The 23,553-nt window shown below is 40.1% G+C and overlaps 1 protein-coding gene across 1 annotated transcript in view; it reads right to left on the bottom strand.

The window, feature by feature from the left end:
- Positions 1-23,553, bottom strand: part of TOP1 (DNA topoisomerase I) — a 119,592-nt gene that overhangs the window by 63,470 nt on the left and 32,569 nt on the right. Inside the window, exons 3-5 of the mRNA XM_049779170.1 lie at positions 13,759-13,861; positions 2,571-2,694; positions 482-537 (exon numbers count right to left, since the gene is read on the bottom strand). Of these exons, the coding sequence (XP_049635127.1) occupies positions 482-537; positions 2,571-2,694; positions 13,759-13,861 (283 nt within the window). The remainder of the gene's footprint in view (positions 1-481; positions 538-2,570; positions 2,695-13,758; positions 13,862-23,553) is intronic.

Raw genomic sequence — 23,553 nt, 5'->3', positions numbered from 1 at the left:
TTCTGATCTCACTCCCCCTTTCCCTGTTTGGTAATTATCACCATAGCTTTCTCTTAATCTAAAGTTAGTTTTGTTTCTTACCAGTGCATGTGCTTTAGTGATTAATACTCCACTATAGTAAAAGCACTTGATAATTAAGTTTTTCATTCCCTTATTTCATTTACCATAATCACTTAAGTTCCAAGCATTTAGTTCCCAAAAGCATAACTTCATTTTTAATGGTGGACTATATTCCATTGAGTATGTATGTTATGTAAGTAATATCACACCTGTACAAGTTCTTCTTGACAACAATCTTTCTGTAAAATAATCTTCTGGAATAGGTGCGGGTCAGGATTATTAAATAGAGATTCTCATAGAGCTTACACCAAACCCACCTGCTACCAACTTTCTTGGAAATCTGAAAGTAAAACCATGTCAATAAATTTCCAATAAACCCCAACAATACTACATGGGCAGAGAAAGAGAAATAGAATCTTACCTTGAAAAGCCATTTTCCTTCTCCTTCTTTATTTTTGCATCCCCAGAGGCTCTCATCTGAAATGAAAAGTAACAATAACTGATTAGTGCTAGGAAAAACTAAATTTGAGACCTCCCTTATTTGAAAATATTTGGCCTCCACTCTTAGGGCATCTTCATTCCAGATAGCCTTATACTGATAGATAACAAAACTAGAAAAGAACACTAAAGGCCCTAGAATTTTTCAGTCTCATTTTATACAATTTTTCAAGGCAAACTGTCCTTTTTGTACTGAGGAATGCTTCCTTCCAAAATGGCACCCATTTTTGAATAGTTTTAAGAGTAAACTGAAATAGTAGAACATATGCCTAGTATACACAGATCATATGCTTGACCCTGGCTCTGAAGGGCTCCTTAAACACTGTCTGGAGTGACCCCTAATTAAAATAATAATAAAGGCAATCTCTTCACCTCCCTTATACTGTCCATTATACCTCTCAACAATTTTTCTATAACAGTACAGAAAAAGAAAAAAAGTAAAATAGGTTATTTCCTGCCTTTTTCAAATCTTTAAACATTCACATTCCCCCCCACCCACCATATTCTCAAGGGGTAAAGGGAGCCAGAGAGGTGGGAATATCAGGCCACAATCTGTGGTGCCATGAGCTTTTTTACTCCTGGCAATGCTTAGGGAACCATGTTGTGGCCTAGGACAAAAACTGGGTTGGACACATGCAAAGCAAACACCATCTCTTTGGTCTGCCATCTTTTTGATCCTCTTATCCCCCCCCCCTTTAATATAAACTTTCATTTTCTAGACACATCAGAAATTCCAGGTCCTTGTTTTGGTTTCTTTTCTGAGCTATACCCAGTGCTTCTCAGGGCTTACTGACCAAACATCTGGGGTGCTAAGCTCAAACTCAGGTCAGCCACATACAAAACAAAAGCCCTATTCACTATTCACTGTAGTATTTGACTCAAGAGACTCCATGTCATTTAGAAATCTTCAGACATACAAGAAACACTCATAAATATGTTATGAGTACCTCTGGTAGAATACAAGAAATAGTCTATCAGCTGCCTCTGGAAAGGGAAACATGGAAAGAATCAGGGAGAGACTTTTTTAAATTATATTCTCTATTTCATTCATATTGTCTGAATTTACCAGGTACCAATACTATTTTACCTAAAAATGTAGTTGTGAAGTCTGTATAGTGCTTACTCATTTGCACTCCCATGAACTTGGAAGATTATTAGTTATTAATATATATTGAAATATTTAAATTACATATTAAAATATTATATTACTAGTTATATTGAATCCCAAAGTTATAAAGGGCACTAAAATCACGGGATTTTTCATTCAAGAACTGCTATTAGTAAAAGGAACAGGGACGGGAGAGAGAGCACAGTGTTAGAGCGTTTGCCTTGACCCGGGAGGGATCCGGTTCTATTCCTGGCATCCTGTATGTAACCCCAGGAGTGATTTCTGAATGTAGAGCCAGGAGTGACCCATGGGCATCGCTGGGTATGGCCCAAAAAACAATAATACACAAATAAATACATAAATAAAGAGAAAAAAAAGGATCAATATACCTTTAGATTTTCTTCAAAAACAGAATTTTCCCCATTAAAAGAATTGTGAATTCCAAAAATACCAAATTTTTTATTTACCCATTTGCCATATAAAGTAAGGTGATATGGAATGATTTGATTTAGAGAAATATAGCACAGAAGTAAGAAATACAGTATAAAAAAACCAAAAGGCTTTGAAGCCAGAGCAGTAGTACAGCAGGTATGGTGTTTGTCTTATATGTGGTTGATCTGGGTTTGATCCCCAGCATCCCATAAGGCTCCCTGAGCCTGTCAGGAGCAATCACTGAGTGCCAGAAGTATGCCCCTGAACACTACTGGATGTGGCCCCAAAACAAAAACAAACCAGGTTTTTGGTTTCTATCGTTTGTCTTCAGTTGTTTGACAGATACCATTTCACTCAAAGGTCAAGGGTTTTTATACTATGCAATGAAGGCACTTCCAATACCATCTTTTATAAGTAAATACAACAAAAAGTTACCCCACGTCTCTTCCGTCCCCACTGTAAAGTTCTGTACCTTTTCCTCCTTTCGTTTTTCCTTATCTCTGTCTTTGTGTTTGTCTTTATGCTTTTCTGAACTTCCATCTTTGTGTTTGGTTTTTTCTTTCTCTTTGTGTTTCTTTTCAGAATCTTTATGTTCACTGTGAAAAATAAGACAGCATTAACCCAGAACAGGGACTACAAGCGTTCATTTACAGGATCAACTCACTAGACACTCTGAGATAACACAAACCATGAAAACTTACAATACCTTATTATAAACAGTGCATACAAAAGCTACAGGCCGAGGACCTCAGCCACACTGGATTTTCTTGATTTTGTCTGATGTTTTCATTTTTGCAAGGGAACAATAGAACCAAATACAGAAACAATTATTCTGAACCTATCAAGATTTTCTTTCAATGATTAAGATTATACAGACAAGCCTACTATAAGTGTACAAAAGTTTATCAGCAAAAGACAAGACTAAAAGCTCCAACTTGAGCATTCTTATCAGATGTGAAGGTTAAAAATAATACACACAAAATCATCTGGTAGCTCTGTGTCAAACTTGAGACATCAGACATACAACCGCCCTAGACTGTGTGGAGTATTGGACTCAACTCAATAAATGCTTCCTGCTTGGTTTAACATAAAAAAAGCTAGTTGTGACAAATGCAGTCACTAGCCAGCTCCATAGATAGAGATGTAAAACAAACTGTGAAAAATTACAAGTACACTGACCATGCAGTTGGAAAACTGGCAATGTAAGAGGGAGAAAGTGGGCCAAATCTCCACCCTGCCGAAGCCATTCCTGCTGCACCCATCACCCACAATCGCCGTTTTCCCTATAGCCCTGCTTCACTACTCCTCTACAATTTTCTAGAGAAACAATGTGATATCAACTGGGCTTTTTTTGAGTGAAGGCAGGCACCCCCACCCTCACCTTCTCGTACTTCCAGAAGACCTGGCAGGCAAAAGCATGCCCCATAAAAACTGCAGAATCAGCAAGTGCTTGAAATTCTTGTACCACACAGCGGTAAATGTGGCAGATTTGCAACAACTCCATTTTTAATACTGTCATCCCCATAGAACACATCAATTTAGATACCAATATGTAGCTGAAGTTACCTAATGTTCAGAAACTAATGAAGTAACAGAATGACCAGAGAGGAAAAAGAGCTTACTAAACTTTGACAATAACTTGATGACTTAATTGGAAATACAATAATTCTCACAAATTTGTTTATCGCTTTATCTTTTTTTTTCCTCTACATTCTTTTCCTTTCTTTTAAAAATAATTTTGCTCCCACTTGTGTTACGATCAATTATGTCAACTATGTGACACATGATCTTTATATAAAGTAAATTAAAAACAAACCCACTTCCAGATATATAAATCCTTGTTGACAATTTTCTCACTATAAGGAACCCAGGAGCCAGAGAAACAATAAGGAGATTAATGATTCATGATTTGCATGGAGGCAACCTGCTTTATCCACAGCAGTGTATGGTGTACCCTACACCACATCAGCATTGCCAGAAATAGCTTAGGAACTAGAGTACTGAAGATTTGTGTGGGTAGTTATCCTTGACACCACAGGGTCCACACAAAGCAGCACCACAACAGTGAAGAGCTCAGATGGTTCAGAATAACGAGGATGGGTGGGTCTTTAGGACCCCTGAGCACTACTTGGGAGGTCTTATTCCCAACTCTACCAAAATAAGAAACTGCCTAAAATCAATTGTGTGTTCTGTACTAACTGTGTGAAACTTACAAGGGCTTGTGTACTTACTATTACTAGTACCACTGTAAAAATAAACTGTTCCTCTGGAAAGCAAAACATGACATTAACAAGAGTCATTAAAATGTTTGCAGTCTAAAGGGGCTGGAGAGATAGTCTGGGGAGGTAAGGCATTTGCCTTACATCCAGAAGGATAGTGGTTCGAATCCCCGTGCTGGCAGGGGCGATTTCTGAGCACAGAGCCAGGAGTAACCCCTGAGCACTGCCGGGTGTGACCCAAAAACAAACAAACAAACGAACAAAAAAAACTGTTTGCAGTCTAGACTGGAGAGATAGTAGAGTGGGTGAAGCACTTGCAGAAGGCCAAACCAGGTTTGATTCCTGGCAGTCCATATGGTTCCCCCGAGCAACTCCAGGAATAATTCCGAAGTGTATATCCAGGAATAACCCCTAAACATTTCTGGGTGTGCCCCCCCAAAAAAAAACAACAACCAGTAATAATAAAATAAATAAAATGTCAATACCTCAAGATCTGTTTCTAGAAATTTCTTTTTTGTCCTCCCCCCAGATATTTCTTTTTGAGAACAAAAATGTTCATGCTTACATCCCCCAAACATGGATACATACAACCTAAGTAAAAATAAACTATTATGTACCTGACTGTTATATAAATAAGGGAAAAATTTATAATGCTAATGGAGAATGAGTGTACCTTAAATAACTACGAAGTAGTTTAAATGGTAAAATTTGAGTCCAGGTATTAAATGTCTTGGGTTTAAAATCCTTAGCACTGCAGAGTCCCCAGCATCACTAGTGTTAAATAGGCATTTTGAGGGGTTAGAGAGGTAGTACAGCAAGTAAAGAACTTACTTTGCATGCAGCTAACCCAGGTTCTATCCCAGAGACCACATATGGTCACCTGAGCCCCACCAAGTGTGATCCTGAGCACAGAACCAGAAATAAGCTGAGCTCTGCAGCGTGGGCCCAAGAAACAAACCCCAAAACCTAGGAAGTATTTTTTCCAATACAGTAAGCAAAAATCACGGCCAGTGCAACGTTGCTCATTGCACCCAAGTCAATACATTCCTTCTAAAAAGGGGGTTCAAATTTAAGTGCATGGGGACTAGGATGATGGTTCAATAATCAAGGGCATATGCATGAGACAAGATCAAATCCCATCACATTTCAAGACTAGCCCTGCTGGGTCCAAGTCACACTGCACTGTCAGACCCAACATTGAGCCATTCAGTCCAGCTGGTCAAGCATCACACCAAAGTGGACCAGGCTCCTTAGCACTGCTTTTGAAGTCCAACACAGATACAAGATAGGCCCAGAACTGCAGCTGGGGAAATAAATAATGCCCACCATCCCTAGTTCATGTACTCATCTATACTGTTCTCTTTTGAAAGAATATGGCCAAGTATTCTTTCTGTGTTTTTTCTTCTCATATTAGTCTGGTGTTAACCTACTCAGAAGCAATATGTTATTTGTTTTTTGCTATAGAGGACACACAGCAATGTTTCAGAGTCACCAGCTACATGTGGTGGTCCTGGGGAGGAGCTATGCAGTAACAGTGATCAAGTGTGTAAGCAGGGTCTTACACTTGCTGGGCATATGTCCTATCACTAGCACTATAATCCCTTCCCCCAGATGCCATAAATTTATCTTTTATTTTGTACAAAATGGCTCTCTTTATATTGACACATTAATAATTTCCATCCAATTTCTCATTAATTCCTTCAGCTTTGTAATTTTCAGCGAGACAGCACATTTACTGAGACTTCAAAAGGTTCTTAGTGGTTTACAAATGTGAAATCATATGCACATGATTTTGAAAAGAACAAGCAAAAATGTTTAAGCTATTTGTTAAGAACACTACTTTTGTTTCTTAATAAACTGTATGGGCCAATGAGATAACTCAAGAGTTGCAGGTAACTGGCACTGCATGGTCCCTGGAGCACAGCCTAGAGCAATCAATCCCTGAGCATGGAAGTAGGAGTAGCCTATGCAGATCAATTTACCCCAATAGAAACTTTCTTGAATAAATAGGCTATGTGAAATGATAAAGTACTGGAATAGCTAACCTCACATGGTGTCTTCCATTAAACTTTACAAGTCAGTAAAACTATTACAAGATTAAGTAAGAGATAAGGTATGCTCCAAGAGTTGAATGGAATCTTAGAAATGTCTTAATCCTTGGAAAGCTATAGTTATTAAAGGTGTATGTCTGAAGATAATTAAAAATTAATATAAATAAAGTGTGAACTATTCTTATCTAAGTTCCATTCTTTATTAATAGGGTAAACAGCTGCCTAGTTATCCAACTTCAAACTTCTTTTTCTTAAAAACTCTTCATTTGTTAAATTCAAACCTCTTTCTCAGTCATTTTAAACAACTCTTTTTGTGAGGATGGGGTGGGGTGAATTTTTATTTTCCTTTGTTTCTGCACCACACCTTGTGGTGCTCAGGAATCACTCCTGAATGAGCTTTAGAGGACCCTATGAGATGCTGGGGATCAAGCCTGAGTCAGCTGTGTGCAATGTAAATGCCTTCTCAGCTATACTATCTCTCTGGAACCCCCCTTCCCAATAATTTCTTGTTCCCTTCAGAATCAAGTTCCAATTTCTTGAAATAGCAATTAATAGTTTTGCCTCAAACAAATTATTTTGGCCTCATTTTCAACTAATTCATCTATGTTAACCTAGGAATCCATATAAATGGATTCTTCACAGGAAAAGTTTTATGACTAAGGGCTGGAGAGATAGCTCAGCTGTAGGGCATTTGCCTTGCAGAGGCTGACCCAGGACAAACCAAGGTTCAATCTCCCCCATCTCATATGGTCCTCCAATCCTATCAGGAGTGATTTCTACGTGCAGAGCCAGAAGTAACCTGAGCACTGCCGGGAATGGGCCCCCAAACAGAACAAAAGTACCGTATTTTCCGGCGTATAAGACGACTTTTGAAACAAAAAATGTCAACCAAAAATCGGGGGTCGTCTTATAAGCCGAGTATATCCCGAAAAATGTTTCAATCAATATGCCGCTAAACGAAAATTGTCTGAATATTGCCACAAAACGAATTTTCCAACTCAATCCTGCACCAATCACTGCAAGGCTGCTCAGACCGCCTCTCTAACTCAGCCAATCCAAGCAGGCTTTTTATGCATGCAAATTAGACAACGTTCTGTACCGAATCTACACAGTCAAAAGCCTGCTCAGATTGGCCAGAGTCAGAAAGTCTATGATAGTATAACCTTTGTTTTTGTTTCTGGCCACACCCGGTGACGCTCAGGGGTTACTCCTGGCTAAGTGCTCAGAAGTCGCTCCTGGCTTGGGGGACCATATGGGACGCCAGGGGATCGAACCGTGGTCCGTCCTAGGCTAGCGCTGGCAAGGCAGATACCGAGCCAGCCCTGAATAACCTTTGAACCTTTGCTTGTTGTGAGTGGCTCACTGTGGTAAATATAGAGTTGCAGCACAGGAACGTTCTGTCTGATACAGCGAATATAGGCCTAAACCTATGTTTTAACTGCAAAATTAGGAGGTCGTCTTATATGCCGGCAAATACGGTTATGATCATAGTACTTCAGTGTTTCGTTTACACTTTTTTTTAGTCTGGAATGCCCCTTCTCTTTATGCCCTGCAAGTTCTTAAGCATCTTTCATTGGCTAATTCAAGTACCATTTCCAACAAAAAGCAATTATTATAGGTTATCATCGAACATAAAACTGAAAAATCAGAAGCTCCAGGCTTTAGTACACAGTTAATTTTTAGCTTCAGGCTTTAGTACACAGCTAATTTTTGGAGAGCTTTATCACTCGATAAAGAAAGCTTTATCAAGGGGTAAAGCTCGAAAAAAAAAATAGGGCTACAAACTGGATGCTACTATAAGTAACTAAATTATATTCAAGTACCAAAATTGTACCAAAATTATCAGTTCCAATTTCAGTATCTGAATGACATTCAAACAGGCACTGGGGTCATGACCACCACTTTCAGTATCATCTCAATTATTATATTACAGTTTCAAAAACACTATTTTATGCATAACTGTATTTAACTCTTCCCAACAAACTTTAAAAAGCTCAATGAAGGGGGCCAGAGTGGTTGCGCTAGCTGTAAGGTGTCTGCCTTGCGTGTGCTAGCCTAGGACAGACTGCAGTTCGATCCTATGGCGTCCCTTCTGGTCCCCAAGCCAGGAGCGATTTCTGAGTGCATAGCCAGGAGTAACCCGAGTGTCACTGGGTGTGGCCCAAAAGCCAAAAAAAAAAAAAAAAACCAACTTAACGAAGACACTATTGCAACAAACACTTGTACAAATGGAAACCAAGACCTGCAAATTTTCTCAATTCTAAATTCTAATTCAGATAGGACCTGGAACTGAGGGAATGCATAAATAAAAAACATACTCATTCTCAGATGTTTTTCATACTATTTAGATAAGCAGTTCCAATATGATTGGAAAAGCACTTCCCTTACATTTTACGGCAATAATTTTCTTGTCCGCCCTGGCCTTCCACAAACATGTCATTCCAGTCTGAGTGCCGGTTTTAAAACTGGCAAAAGATGCATACAATAGGGGCCGGAGCAATACCACAGTAGTAGGGTGATTGCCTTGCACATGGCCAATTCAGGATGGACCCTGGTTCAATTCTCGGCATCCCATTTGGTCCCCCCAAGCCTGCCAGGAGCGATTTCTGAGTGCACAGCCAGGAGAAACCCCTGAACACCACTGAGTGTGACCCAAAAACCAAAAGCCCCCCCCCCCCCAAATGCATACAATAAAAAACTAGCAATACAAATCTTGCTTTTTATATTTGCAAGGCAAATGCCCTACCGCTGTGCTATCACTCCGGTCCCACAATTGTTTCAATTTAATTAAAAATTAAAAAAAGGGGGGGGGGGAGAGGCCGGCAAGGTGGCACTAGAGGTAAGGTGTCTGCCTTACAAGCGCTAGCCAAGGAAGGACAGAGGTTCGATTCCCCGGCATCCCATATGCCCCCCCCCAAGCCAGGGGCAATTTTTGAGCACTTAGCCAGGAGTAACCCTTGAGCATCAAACAGGTGTGGCCCGTAAAACCAAAAAAAAAAAAAATTTTTTTAAAGAAAAAAAGAATAGAATTCCCCCTTAATTCTGGTACTTGAAGGCTGTAAAATTAAAAAAATTAAAAACCCTAAATGTGCTCTCAGAAATTAAAGTATATTGGGCTTACAGAAAATGTAAAGATACTATGACAACATCTATACAACTTGGTAAATAACATAATGGAGATATAGTCAAGGAATCAGGAAGTAGATACAAATGGCCTTTTACAATGTAAAGTGCAACTAAAAAAGTATTATTACAAAATCTTTTTTCTTTTTCTTTTTTTTTTTTTTTTGGCTTTTTGGGTCACACCCGACAGCACTCAAGGGCTACTCCTGGCTCTATGCTCAGAAATCGCCCCCGGCAGGCTCAGGGGACCATATGTGATGCCGGGATTCAAACCATTGTCCTTCAGCATGCAAGGCAAATGCCCTACAGCTATGCTATCTCTCCGGCCCCTATTACAAAATCTTAACAGCATGCTGCTTTAAGGTCTAAGAATTATCAAAAAATACAATTTAAGGGGTTGGAGCAGTGGTGCAAGCGGTAGGGCGTTTGCCTTGCACGAGCTAACCTACAGAGGAACCTCATTCAATCCCCTCACGTCCCATATGGTACCCCCAAGCGATTTCTGAGCACATAGCCAGGAGTAACCCCAGAGCATCACCAGGTGTGGCCCAAAAACCAAAACAAAACAAAAAATATGGTTTAAGAACTGAGATGTGGGGCCGGAGAGATAGCATGGAGGTAAGGCATTTGCCTCGCAATCAGAGGTTAGTGGTTCGAATCCCGGCATCCCATATGGTTCCCTGAGCCTGCCAGGAGCAACCTGAGTGCGTCCGGGTGTGACCCCCCACAAAAAAAGAACTGAGATGTTGTTAGAACTGGATAGATATTAAACATGAGCAAAGAGTAAATGGCAATAGCCGAGAAAGTACCAAATATGATTAGAAAACTATTACGACCATTAGAAGACATTAAAAAGTATGAAAAAAAGTAATAGAAGTATCAAAGTCAAGGAGAAAATGGTTTTTAGAAATTCATCTAGGATCAGAATATGGCTTATCCTGGCAAACATATCAGGCATATTTAAAAAAATATATTCTACTTAATATAATAATCTATAATTAATTTAAATCAAGTTGGTTGGCTGTGCTCAGATCCTCTACATGGTAATTTTTCCCTCTGCTACACTACTAACTAAAAAGGGGTGATAAAATCACTTTATTAAAAATTTCCTTTTTCTCAGTGACAAACTCCCCCCCCCATTTATCTTCTCTTTGTGAACTGCTCAATATGGAATTTGGTGTGAAAGAATCCCTCAGTTTAATGCTTATGTTTGAACTAAGTCATGGGTATTGTTGGACGTGTTCTTTCGCCCCCATATACTCTGATAATGCCACGTGGCTTTATTTCTTGTTTGCTTAGGCACACTAAAACAGGAAAATACTATACATACAAATAAGTTCTTATCTAATAGAGATGGGAACACACAAATCTTGTAGTGCAATGGGACCTTACACCCTGAACATTGATATAAAGACCTGGCACAGGCCTCAGAAGAATGGGCATTCTCCATTCACCCCTGATCTAGAGAAGACATCTTCAAAACATCCAAGGTTGTCTATAACATCACCTGGAGGCAATCCTCTACCAGGGAAGACCCTACAGCTGCTCTGACATCGACCTACTCAAAAGAGACTTCCCTTAACACTGAGAAGACTTAACAACAACAATGACCTGCTTACTGGACAGGGCTTTCTGTATTGCCCCTTAATTGTGAGGTAAAACTAGAGGATACTCCACACCAGTCTGACTTCAATGTAGGATGTGCAGATTCCAGGATCTTTAATACAGAAACCTGATGCCAGCAATAGGACTGTGTGAAAAATAAAACTGTATTGGCACTACAGATAATGACTTGGATTGAATAAACTAGTTTGCCTGGAGCCTAGAGTTGGTCTTAGGCCAGGAAACTTCAGGGATAGGGGTCTCCTTGTATTTAGACCAAGGCTATTCCTTTCTATGACCCCCATATTTTTGTGGGCCTATGCAAACAATATTTGCCACTCTAACACCGTTTTTACTGTGCCCTTTTGACTAACCCTTAAAAAAAAAAAACCTCTTATACTTTTGATGTTAACTTAAACTAATATGTATGTGCATGAATATATAAAAAAAATACTATGCCTTCAATGTTAAGGAGTCACATAAATCTCATGGCTTTAGGTTGCTTTGTGTACTGCTAAGAAATGTTATAATGTACTACAATCTGGGGACTTGTGGACAAAGTAATTGTACATGGGTTCTGCCTTATTTTTCTTAATGTTTTTTTTGACTGTAAGTTCAATATTTAGGCGTCAGCAAGGGGATTTCTTCTGAGAACTCTGGTTATGGGCGATTGTCCTTTCACTGTAACTTTACCTTGTCCGCTTTGCATCATTGTTCTCATAATTAAAAATAAAAAAAAAATTTCCTGTTTCTCTATGCAGTTGTTTTGGTTTTTAATTCATGTATTTTGATACTGTAGACTTATTGATAAAAATATTAATGTCCTACTTAATTGGTCCTGATTTCTTGTATTACACAACAAACTTCTTCAGCAATAATTAACTTTGGTAAAATTTTTTTTTTTTTGTTGTTTCTGGGCCACACTCGTTTGATGCTCAGGGATTACTCCTGAGTAAGCACTCAGAATCGCCCCTGGCTTGGGGGGGGACCATATGGGATGCCGGGGGATCGAACCGCGGTCCTTCCTTGGCTAGCGCTTGCAAGGCAGACACCTTACCTCTAGCGCACCTCATCGGCCCCAACTTTGGTAAATATTAATAGGACAGGACAATTAGAAACTGAAGAAAGAGGCCTATGAATTAAGACTTGATTCAACTACAAAGATTAAATTTAGTAGAAAAATCAAAGCAAAAACTAAATGACCCAGTGATAAGAAATGAGTAGAGGAAAAGTACAGAGAAATTTTGAGGCACGAATATCAGAGGACAATATTGTTGAGTTTCCTTTATACTGATTGATGGTCACTGGCTTTAATGAGAGTAGGACTCTAAAAACTTGGTGAAAATTAGGAACATATCTTCAAGAAAATGTCACTGTACTTAAACCTTTGCATCTGATTCTAAGAGCAGTCAAAGGAATTCCAAGTTAAGAGTGTGAATCCAAGGGTCAGAGCAAAAATAGCAGAATGGGTAGGGTATTCACTTTGCACACGGCTGACCTCGGTTCAATTCCCAGTATCCCACATGGTCCCATAAGCCTGGCAGGAGCAAGCCCCTGTCCACTACCAAATGAAGGCATGTTTTGCATGCAGAAGCCCCAATTTCACTTCCTGGCAGTACATGGGAGTCCTGAGTACTTAGCTGAAAGTAGACTTTAAACAGTATCAGCTGTGGCGATAAAGCATTCTTTTGGCTTTTTTTTTCTAGTGGTGCTGGAGCAGAAGGTCATACTCAGTGGTGCTCAATTTACTCCTGATTCAGGGATCATTCCCAGTGGTGCATAGGGGGAACTATATGTGATGCCAGGAACCAAATCTAAGTTGGCCATATGCAAGGCAAGTACCTCGGCACTACCTCTCCTTCCCAAACTTCTTTTGTAGGAGGTAGGGGAAGGGGTAAGATGGTCTCATAGCTGGCAATGTTCAAAGGCTACTCCCAGCAGGCTCAAGGATACCAGGGACAGAACTCAGTTGGTCACAAAATATTTTGTTTCTCTGACCCCCAACCCAAACTTTTAAATTATACTCTTCACAGTACATAAAAAAGAAATTCAAATTTCCAATTCATTTATCTTTTATCTTTCAGTCCTATCTTCTTTAGTCTTAACAAAGCAAGCTCTATGGGCACTTTACATGTCATCATGTGTTAAAAAGAATCATACCCTAATTAAAAAGTATATTTTTAATGAGCTATGAGTTATACCATTATGTAAAAAAAATGACTATATGCTTTGTACATTATTGTAATTTTTTTTTTTTTTTTGGTTTCTGGGTCACACTCAGTGATGCTCAGGGGTTACTCCTGGCTATGCGCTCAGAAATCGCCCTGGTTGGGGGGGACCATATGGGAGGCATGGGGATCAAATCGCGGTCTGTCCTATGCTAGGGCTTGCAAGGCAGACGCTTTACACCCTGCGCCACTACACCTGCCCCCTGCTTTGTACATTCTTATCTGAACAATGGCATTCCTCCCCAGGATGGGGAATTTTTGAGTCTAGAGTTGACAGGATGGGCCTAGCACAGGCCTGAGTAGCTAGACTCTAGACCCAAAAAAATGTTCTGTTCCTTTGCTGTCCATATAGTTTAATGATTCAAGTTATAGCCTATTCCAATACTTAAAAATTGCCCATTATCAAATGAGGAGGGGCTTGTTGATTCAACCCTTACCTGTTGCTATGTTTGGACTTTTCTCGGTCCTTTTCTTTGTCCTTCTTGTGCTCTTTGTGCCGATGTTCTCGATCTTTGTGTTTATCTTTGTGTTTATGAGAATCTGCAACAATAAGAGATGACTCAGTTAAAAAGAATCCTATCTCCTGCCTACTTACCTTACAAGAGGCACAATGACAGATTTCAAAAGGCATCACTCCATCATAGCACATTCCATTAGAAGAATTCACAAAGTACTAAGAGAAGACATAGGCTACGCTACCTGCCAAGAGGTTTGTCATAATGAAATAATAAGGGAAAAGGCCTATTAAAGCCGTTTCACTATTAAGCCATAGACAATATAAAAATATTGGGGCCAGGGCCTGGAGAGATAGCCCGGAGAGGGGCTGGAGATATAGCACAGCAGTGTTTGCCTTGCAAGGAACCGATCCAGAACCTAAGGTGGTTGGTTCGAATCCCGGTGTCCCATATGGTCTCCCATGCCTGCCGGGAGCTATTTCTGAGCAGACAGCCAGGAGTAACCCCTGAGCACCGCCGGGTGTGACCCAAAAACAAAAACAAAAAACAAAAAACAAAAAAAAATATATTGGGGCCAGAGAGATAGCACAGCGGTATTTGCCTTGCAAGCACCCGATTCAGGACCTAACGTGGTTGGTTCGAATCCCGGTGTCCCATATGGTCCCCCGTGCCTGCCAGGAGTTATTTCTGAGCGGACAGCCAGGAGTAACCCCTGAGCAACGCCGGGTGTGACCCAAAAAAACAAAAAAAAATGAAAGTTATACAAACCTGCCAGGACCTATTTCTGAGCAGATAGCCAGGAGTAACCCCTGAGCGCTGCCGGGTATGGCCCAAAAAACAAAAAACAAACAAACAAAAAAAGATAGCACTGTCTCTTTGGACCAGATGTTTGGTGGTGGGGTAGGAATATATGTGGTCAAGAATGCTTTGCATACACAAGACCAAGATTTAATTCCCAGCACCATAGGTGGGGTGGGAGGAGGGGGAAGAGAGTGAATAAGATCATTACCTACAAACTTTTGGAACAGCCTATGCCTCAAATACTGCTTTAAAAATCAATTAATGAGGGCCAGAGTGATAGAACTGTAGGGCATTTGCCTTGCATGCAGTTGACCCAGAACAGACCCAATTTCTGGCATAACATACGGTCCCCGAGCCTGCCAAAAGCAATTTCTGAGAATGGAGTCTGGAGTAACCCGAGCGCCGGATGTGGCCCCAAAACATAACCAAAAAAAACAAACAAACAAAACAACTAATGACATGTAATTTCTATATACTAGGAAAAAAACATTTCAAAGATAAAGTGTAGTAAGGCTAACAAGGTATTAATTCCAACTGCAATTGAAGTTTAAGTTTATTCTATAAGCCGAAAAGTTTCCCTTGGGCTCGTTTCTTCTAGTCAATCCCACCTTGTTTTCCACAGTACATAACTCAACAAACTGATCAAATACCGTTAAGATTTGTCTAGACTACTAGACAATTTTCCAATTAATGAAATCAGAGAAATTATACTTTGTAATGAATCACACCATTAATTCCTTTGACTTCTTTCATTCAGTGTAGCATTTTATATTCATTCATGCTGCTCAATATATCAATTGGTTAGATTATATTTGTTACATCATATTCCGCTATATGGTATAATTCAATTTACCTATTCATCCATTTATGAGTGCCTGAGCTGTTACCAGGCATTTACATTCTCACCAACAACTTCTTGAGATCATTCTAATTACTTCTACTCACACCAATACCTGGTATTATTAGTCTTTAATTTTATATTTTAATTTGGGGAATTCACAACCAGTAGTACCCATGGCTACTCCCAGATAAGAAGAATTTGTAGTGCTGGGGATTAAAATAGGGACCTCTGGGTCTGGGTAAGGTACTTGTCTTGCTTGATCCCTATATGGTCATCATAACACCCCATATGGTCCTCCTAGCACTGCTAGACATAGTTCCTAAGTGCAGAGTAAGAAATAACCTCTGAGCATCACCAAGTATGACCTCAAAAAACTAAAAAACAGGGGATCCTGCATGCAAAGCATGAATTCAGTATGAGTTATATGACTCTATCACCTCAGTCTTAAAATTGTAGTCACCCTGCTGAAGGTAGTAATTTCACCACAATGTTGAATTCTCCACAATTTCTGTAAAGTAAATGATAAGCATCTTAAAAAAAACAACTTGTCTTATTACTGAGCTAACAATTCCTTGTATGAGCTGGAGAGATAGTACAAGTGGGTATGGCACTTACTTGCTTTGCACACTACAGACTCAGATATTCCAATAACTCTCAGAGCATAGCCAGGAGATTACTGAGTGCAGAGCCAGAGTAACCAGAGCGTCAATGGGTATGGACCAAAACCAAGGGAAAGAAATCTTATATATTGTGGTTGATAAATCCAGGCTTTTGTCTCCTAATAGTTTTACTATGATAATAGATGGATTGGGCCCATCTTTAAATTGATAAAAATGCTCAGTTGTAGGGGCCGGAGAGATAGCACAGCGGTAAGTCATTTTGCCTTGCATGCAGAAGGATGGTGGTTCGAATCCTGGCGTCCCCGATGGTCCTCCGAATCTGCCAGGAACAATTTCTGAGCATTGAGCCAGGAGTAGCTCCTGAGCACTGTTGGGTGTGACCTCCCCCCCCCAAATGCCCAATTGTACTAGCCCCATTTTGATTTTGTTCTTTATTTGGGTTTTGTTTTGTTTTGGTTGATAGGTTACTTTTTGGGCTACACACAGAAATGCTCAGGGTTTACAGCTCAGGGTTTACACCTGGTGATGCTCAGAGAACAAACCCAGACTAAACCGAGTCTGGCTGAATGGTCCTTTTCCTTGACAGTCTCTTTCCATACTTAATCCTCTTTTATCTTCTTAAAACTAATATTCACTTATTTGCTTTATAGTAGTGAAAATGGGGCTTTTATCACATAACAGTAAGGTTTGAATCTGTTTAAAATGAAATACGTTAGCTTTGTCCTTTTTCAAAATTATTTTGGCCATTCTATGTCACTCATACTTCCATCTAAGTTGGATTTAGTTTGTCAGTTTCTTATTTAAAATATCAGTTGGAGTTTGCGCTCATTATTGGACAACAGGAAAAATGTATCAGAATAGTCTTTTGAACCTTAAATACTCTACCTCTCCACACTTATTTGGGTCAGAGATTCAAATATTATTATAGCCAAATGAACTCAAAGGCCTAAAAAATGCAATTCAGGGGGGCCGGCGAGGTGATGTTAGAGGTAAGGTGTCTGCCTTGCAAGCGCTAGCCAAGGAAGGACCACGGTTCGATCCCCCAGCGTCCCATATGGTCCCCCCAAGCCAGGGGCAATTTCTGAGCGCTTAGCCAGGAATAACCCCTGACCACCAAACGGGTGTGGCCCCAAAACAAACAAACAAAAATGCAATTCAGGAGCTGGAGTGGTGGTGCAGCAAGTGGTAGGATGTTTGCCTTGCGCACGCTAACCTAGGATATACAGTGGTTCTATTCCCGGATGTACCATATGGTCCCCCAAGCCAGGAGCGATTTCTGAGAACATAGGCAGGAATAATCTCTGAGCGTCACCAGATGTGGCCCAAAACCAAACAAACAAATTCTAGGGCATGGAGAGATATAGCTCTGCAATAAGAGCACTTGACTTGTATGCATGAATCCCTAAATTTAATCCTTGACGCCACTAATAAAAAACGAGTCAAGTCATCTCATTGTTAAGTACTGAGCAACTAAAATTACTTGGAATCAACTGAAATATTTAGTTTAACAAACATACTTTTTTCAAGTTCGCTTTTATAAGTGTCAAATACTCAAGGTAAAAAGTAGCTTTTAAAAGAACTAAACTTGGGACAGGAGTGATAGCACAAGGGGTAAAGGGTTTTTGCCTTGCAGTGGCCGACCCAGGTTCCACCTGGAGCCTTCCCACATGGTTCTCCAGCATTCCAGGATTAATTTCTGAGTGCAGAGCCAGGAGTAATCCTCGAGCATTGCTAAGTGTGTCCCCTACCCCCTAAAAAGAACTACACTGTTCTTGTCAAAAAAGGAAAGTAAAATATAAACTGAAAGTAACTTCATGTAGGTTTCATATAAACCAGTCTTTAAACCCAAGTCTCCAGGTCATATGAAGTAAATATTTTATCTAATAAATGATTTCAAAGTACGTTAAGAAACTTAGTTTTAAGGACGGAAGAGATAGCACAGTGGTAAGGCGTTTGCCTTGAAAGCAGCCAACCTGGGACAGACCCAGGTTCAATCCCTGCCATCCCATGTCCCTCAAGCCTGCCAGGAGCAATTTCTGAGTGCAGAGCCAGGAGTAACCCAAGCATCGCCAGATGTGGCTCAAAAAAACAAAAAAAAAGAAAAAGGAAACTTATTTATAAGCTGAATAATTCCACTAATATATGTAATTAAGACATAGTCAAAGGTCTGAACCCTATGTCCCTAATTTAAAATATAAGCTATTACCATATATACTCAAGTATAAGCCAACCCCCTAATTTTACCCTAAAAACTGGGAAAACTTAGTGACCCAAGTATAAGCCGACATGGAAAATGCAGCAGCCTTTGCTACATTTCAAAAATAAAAACATATTCCCAAAACAATTACAATAATTAAGGAATCAGTAGGTTAAATATTTTTCAATATTTATTGCTAAAGAAAAACTGTAAATTAGCAACAATAACTTTAAAATTTTAAAGTGCAGAAGATCGTAGTTTAACAAGGTAATCAAGCTAAATCACAAAAGTTAAAATCCTTCAAAACTGGATTCCTCATCATCATCTGTATGTCCAAACAGAGCTTCAACTGTATCTGGTGTGAGGGTATCAGCGTAGACGTTGTCATCATCACTGAGTTCACAGATATTATCATCACTGCTATTGATCTCAAAGAGCAGAATATTGTGGGTTCAATGGCATCCAGTTCAGTTCAGCCGCCTACCTCTTCAGCTCAGCCGGGGACTTGTGGACTGAGCTGAAGCACTGACCCCCTCCGGCAGATGGCAGAAGACAACTGGAGACTACTAGAGACTACATGCATTTGATTCGGTGCTCATGCTGGAATCAAATACCTGTATGACCCAAGTATAAGCAGAGTTTGGGTTTTTGGCACAAATTTTGTGCTGGAAAAACTTGGCTTATACTCGAGTATATATGGTACATTCATGCTTAAATGTACAATGTCAAGTAACAAAAAATTAAAAAAAAATTTAAGAAAATGATATTTCTTCAAATATCTGAATGATTATAAGGAAACTATAAAGATGACCTTCCTAGGCTAACTGGCAGATAAAATAATCTCTCAGGATGCATACTTCAGGCAAATGATGTCTGACATTTGCTTCTTTTTTTTTTTTTTTTTTGGTTTTCGGGCCACACCCGGCAGTGCTCAGGGGTTACTCCTGGCTATCTGCTCAGAAATAGCTCCTGGCAGGCAGAGGGGACCATATGGGACGCTGGGATTCGAACCAATCACCTTAGGTCCTGGGTCGGCTGCTTGCAAGGCAAACACTGCTGTGCTATATCTCCAGCCCCTGACGTTTGCTTGCTTGATTTTGGGGGCATGGGGGGCCCATACCCAGTGATGTCCTGGGATTATTGCTTGGAGATCCAGCATGCTGATTTGAACCAGGAATTGAAACCTGGTCAGCCACATTCACAGCCAATGCAAATACCTTACCCACAGTAAGGCATTTCTCTCCAGCCACTAACATTTGCTCTTAAATACTTTCAAACTACTGGGGTATAATATAGGGCTAGATACAGTAACACTGACAAAATGTTGATGACTTACTATATATAGGGGGAATAAAACACATGAGCTTATTATATTTTACTGCTTTTATACCTTTTATAATAAAGTTATACACTTGCTCTAATTTTCTTCCCTTTAATCCTTTAGTGTATTTCTTTTTTTATTAAATAAGGACACAGCTTCAAAAGGGGGGGCGGAGCTGGAGTGATGGCACTGGAGGTAAGGCGTCTGCCTTGCAAGTGCTAGCCTAGGATGGAGGATCCCCTGGTTCGACACCCCCCCCCCCCCGTCCCAAATGGTCCCCCCAAGCTAGGAGCAATTACTGAGCGCATAGCCAGGATTAACCCCTGAGCATCACTGGGTGTGGCCCTCCCCAAAATGGGGGAGGGGGGGGTAAGGGCATCAAAAAAAAAAAAATAAGGACACAGCAAGGAGATGCAGGTCCAAGGAGATGACTTTCATAAGGGAGCAGTAAGATAATGTTTGACAGATAAAACTGACTCAAGTCAAGGTGTTATATTTACTCTAAAGAAGGCTTAAATTTTTAATTGTTTCTTTTTAGTGCTACCCTTCAACCTCCACCCAAAAAAAGAAGACTCAAAGGCTCTAGTCTGGGTTCAGGTGACTCCTTGTTCTGTACTCAGCCTGGAAGGGCTCAGGGACCATAATGTGATGCTGGGAATCGAACCCTGGTCAGCTGCATGCAAGGCTGTGCTATCACTCTAGTGCCCTCCCCTTACTAATGATTTAACTGGATATGAAAAGGTAAATGAAGGGCTGGAGAGATAGCATGGAGGCAAGGTGTTTGCCTTTCATGCAGAAGGTCATTGGTTCAAATCCCGGCATCCTATATGGTCCTCCGTGCCTGCCAGGAGCGATTTCTGAGCATGGAGCCAGGAGTAACCCCTGAACACTGCCGGGTGTGACCCCCCCAAAAAAAAATTTAAAAAAAAAAGGTAAATGAGATATAAGAATCAACATCTTGTCATTATTAGCTAATTCATTCCTTGAATTTACGGTAATAGAAATTTCAAGGACAGAGACCTCCATCCAAATTAACAGATGAGAAAACAATCCTGATCTGGCAGCTAAGAGTAAAAGAAAGTCTTACACTAAAGCTGGAATTCTACTTAAAAGACTTAATTCTTTAAATCCAAAGCTACATCAAAAGGACTCTGCCATCAAGGAGTTTACAATCCTGTAATTAAGATAGGAACTCCAACAGCCTAAATTCAAGAGAACAGTCTAATACAAGTGCCAAAACTATGCTACAGTACTTTACAAATGTTGCCTCATTCCATTTTCTTGACATTCTTATGATAAATGATATCTTTATCGCATAAAAATTATTAAAAGCATATCCCCTTTTAAGCATATTCTCTTTGCAGCAATTAGACTTTAATTGCCTCTAGGCAATACTGATTTAATCAAATCCATGGCACCTTTCCTTAATGTGTGTCAGGAATTAAACCCAAGGCCTCACATGCAAGACAAGACAAATGTTCTGCTGCAGTCACAACCGGTCCCTTTTTTTTTTTTTTTTTGAAGGTGGGGTGTCTTTTTTGCAAACTCACCAATCCTACATTTAGGAATTTAGTCTCAAGATAGACCTCCAACATAAAAAACACTTACACTATTTTATTTATATACATAAAACCTGAAAAATTAAGTCAGAAGAATTAAAAAGAATACTTCTATAACCCCCAAATCTCAAATAATTGACATTAAAGTATTTTTTTTCCTTTTTTCCTCTCGACTTGGTGGTGTTCAGAGTTACCATCCATACTGGCAGGAGGGGTGCGCTACGCCTATTTTTGTGCACATTTATTTAAAATGTCTACAAATGAAAATGTAGTGGTTATTATTTCCATCTCTTAAAAGATGGCAGAATTTTCTAATTCACCCTGCTTTTAATAATCACTGTAAGCCAATAAAATTTTCAGGCATTAAAAACTCTAATAGGGGACAGAGCTATAGTAAAACCGGTATGGTGTTTGCCCTGCATTTGGCACTCAGGTTTGATCCTTGATTTCCTACATGGTCCCCAGCCTGCCAGGATTGACTTGAGTGCAAAGCTTTGAGTAACCTCTGAACATAGTAGATGTGGCCCCAAAACAAAGCAATCAAAAATTCTAAGAAGGATGATAAATCACCTAATAAAACTCTGGCAGCTGCTTCCAAGTGAAAAGTATGGTAGGAAAACTGAGTCTATTGAAAATAAAGAACTTGGATCCCAAGATGAACAGTAGAGACAATAAAGGTTTTCTGGAGGTCCTATCTGCTCTATCTTACTAAAGGCTGAAGAGTCAGCAAGAGAAAAAAGAAAGGTCATTCTTTATAAGCACAAAACTCAACTTTTTGTTTTGTTTTGGGCCACACCTGTTGACGCTCAGGGGTTACTCCTGGCTATGCATTCAGAAATCGCCCCTGGCTTAGGGGACCATATGGGACACCAGGGATCGAACCCAGGTCCGTCCTGGATCGGCTGCAAGCAAGGCAAACGCCCTACCACTGTGCTATTGCTCTGGCCCCATTAAAGGCAACTATTGTCGTCGTTGTTGTTGTTGTTAAATTATAGGTGACAGAATAATCTCAAAATTGAGCAAACAGGAGATATATTTCCTGCCACCTAGAAATGGCAGAAAATGGTTCTTGTAAGATTAAAACTAAAAACAGGGACCAGGGCGATAGCATAGTGTGTAGAGGTTTGTCTTCTGGGTTCAATCCCCAGTACCCCATATGGTCCCCCCAGCCCGACAGTAATAATGCCTGAACACAGAACCAGAAAGGGCCACTAGGTGTGGCCAACAACAACAACAACAACAACAAAACACCTGAATACAATCCCCAGGGTCAGTGATGGAACTCAGTGGTATAATACACATATTCTTATTCTCAGTGATGAGAGTACATTCAAGGCCTTGGTGTCTTTCTGTCTCTCTCACATGCCCCTGGTAACTGTCTCTCAGACATACCACAAGACCACCATTTAACAACCACCCCGAGTTATATATTTAATTTTAGGAGGAGGAAGAAGAAAAAAGGAGGAGGAGGGCCTGAGTTCCTCTTTTGATATACAAATATACAAGGAAATTATTCACTGGGTTATATGAGTGGAAAATTGGCTGAAAAAAATTAACCTTCTACAAGATTCTTCATCCTGTGCTCATTTATTAAATCTCTACTCTGGAGATATAAAAATCCTTGAAACATGGGGCCAGAGCTATAGCACAGTGGTAAGGCGTTTGCTTTGCATACAGTCAACACAGGATGAACCCAGGTTCGAATCCCGGCATCCCATGTGGTCCCCCGAGCCTGCAAGGAGCCACTTCTGAGCACAGAGCCAGGAGAAAACTCTGAGCAATGTCAAGTGTGGCCCAAAAACCAAAAAAAAAAAAAAAAAAAAAAAAAAAAAATCCTTGAAACATCCTCTTCCTTCCTGACCTTCATGTGGATAACACATGCACAGAGCTGTGTTATTTTGAATTTAAGCACAATCAACACTTCTACTTAACATTCTATATTTAGTATGTTCTAACATTTGAAAAGACTTTGGGAGGGGGTAGAGAAACAGTCAGCAGGTTAAGATATTTGCTGTGCATGTAGCCAATCCAAGTTCTATAACCAGCACCATCTTGAGCACGAAAATAATGAGAGTAAGTCCTGAGAAGAGGTGAGGGTGGCCCAAAAATCAAAAGAAAAGAAGACAACTTTTGTCTAAATAAGATAACAAATTGGTCTCAGAGATAAGGACTGGCATCCAGTATTTGTCAATATCAGGAGTATGTGAATCACTCTCCTAGGACCTAATGCCAAACTACATAAAAGCAGTCAAGAAAAGCCTGAGTAATAGTATAGTCAAGTAAGGAGCTTGTCATGCACATGGCCAATCTGGGTTTGATCCCTGGCACCCCATAATGGTGTACACGTACACACACACACACACACACACACACACACACACACACACACACACACACACACACATACTAGTTCTTGGGCCGGAGAGATAGCAAAGCGG

Source organism: Suncus etruscus, chromosome 9 (assembly GCF_024139225.1).
Source record: "Suncus etruscus isolate mSunEtr1 chromosome 9, mSunEtr1.pri.cur, whole genome shotgun sequence".
In the NCBI taxonomy this organism is placed as follows: Eukaryota; Metazoa; Chordata; class Mammalia; order Eulipotyphla; family Soricidae; genus Suncus; species Suncus etruscus.
This window is presented reverse-complemented; position numbering and strand designations above follow the sequence as displayed.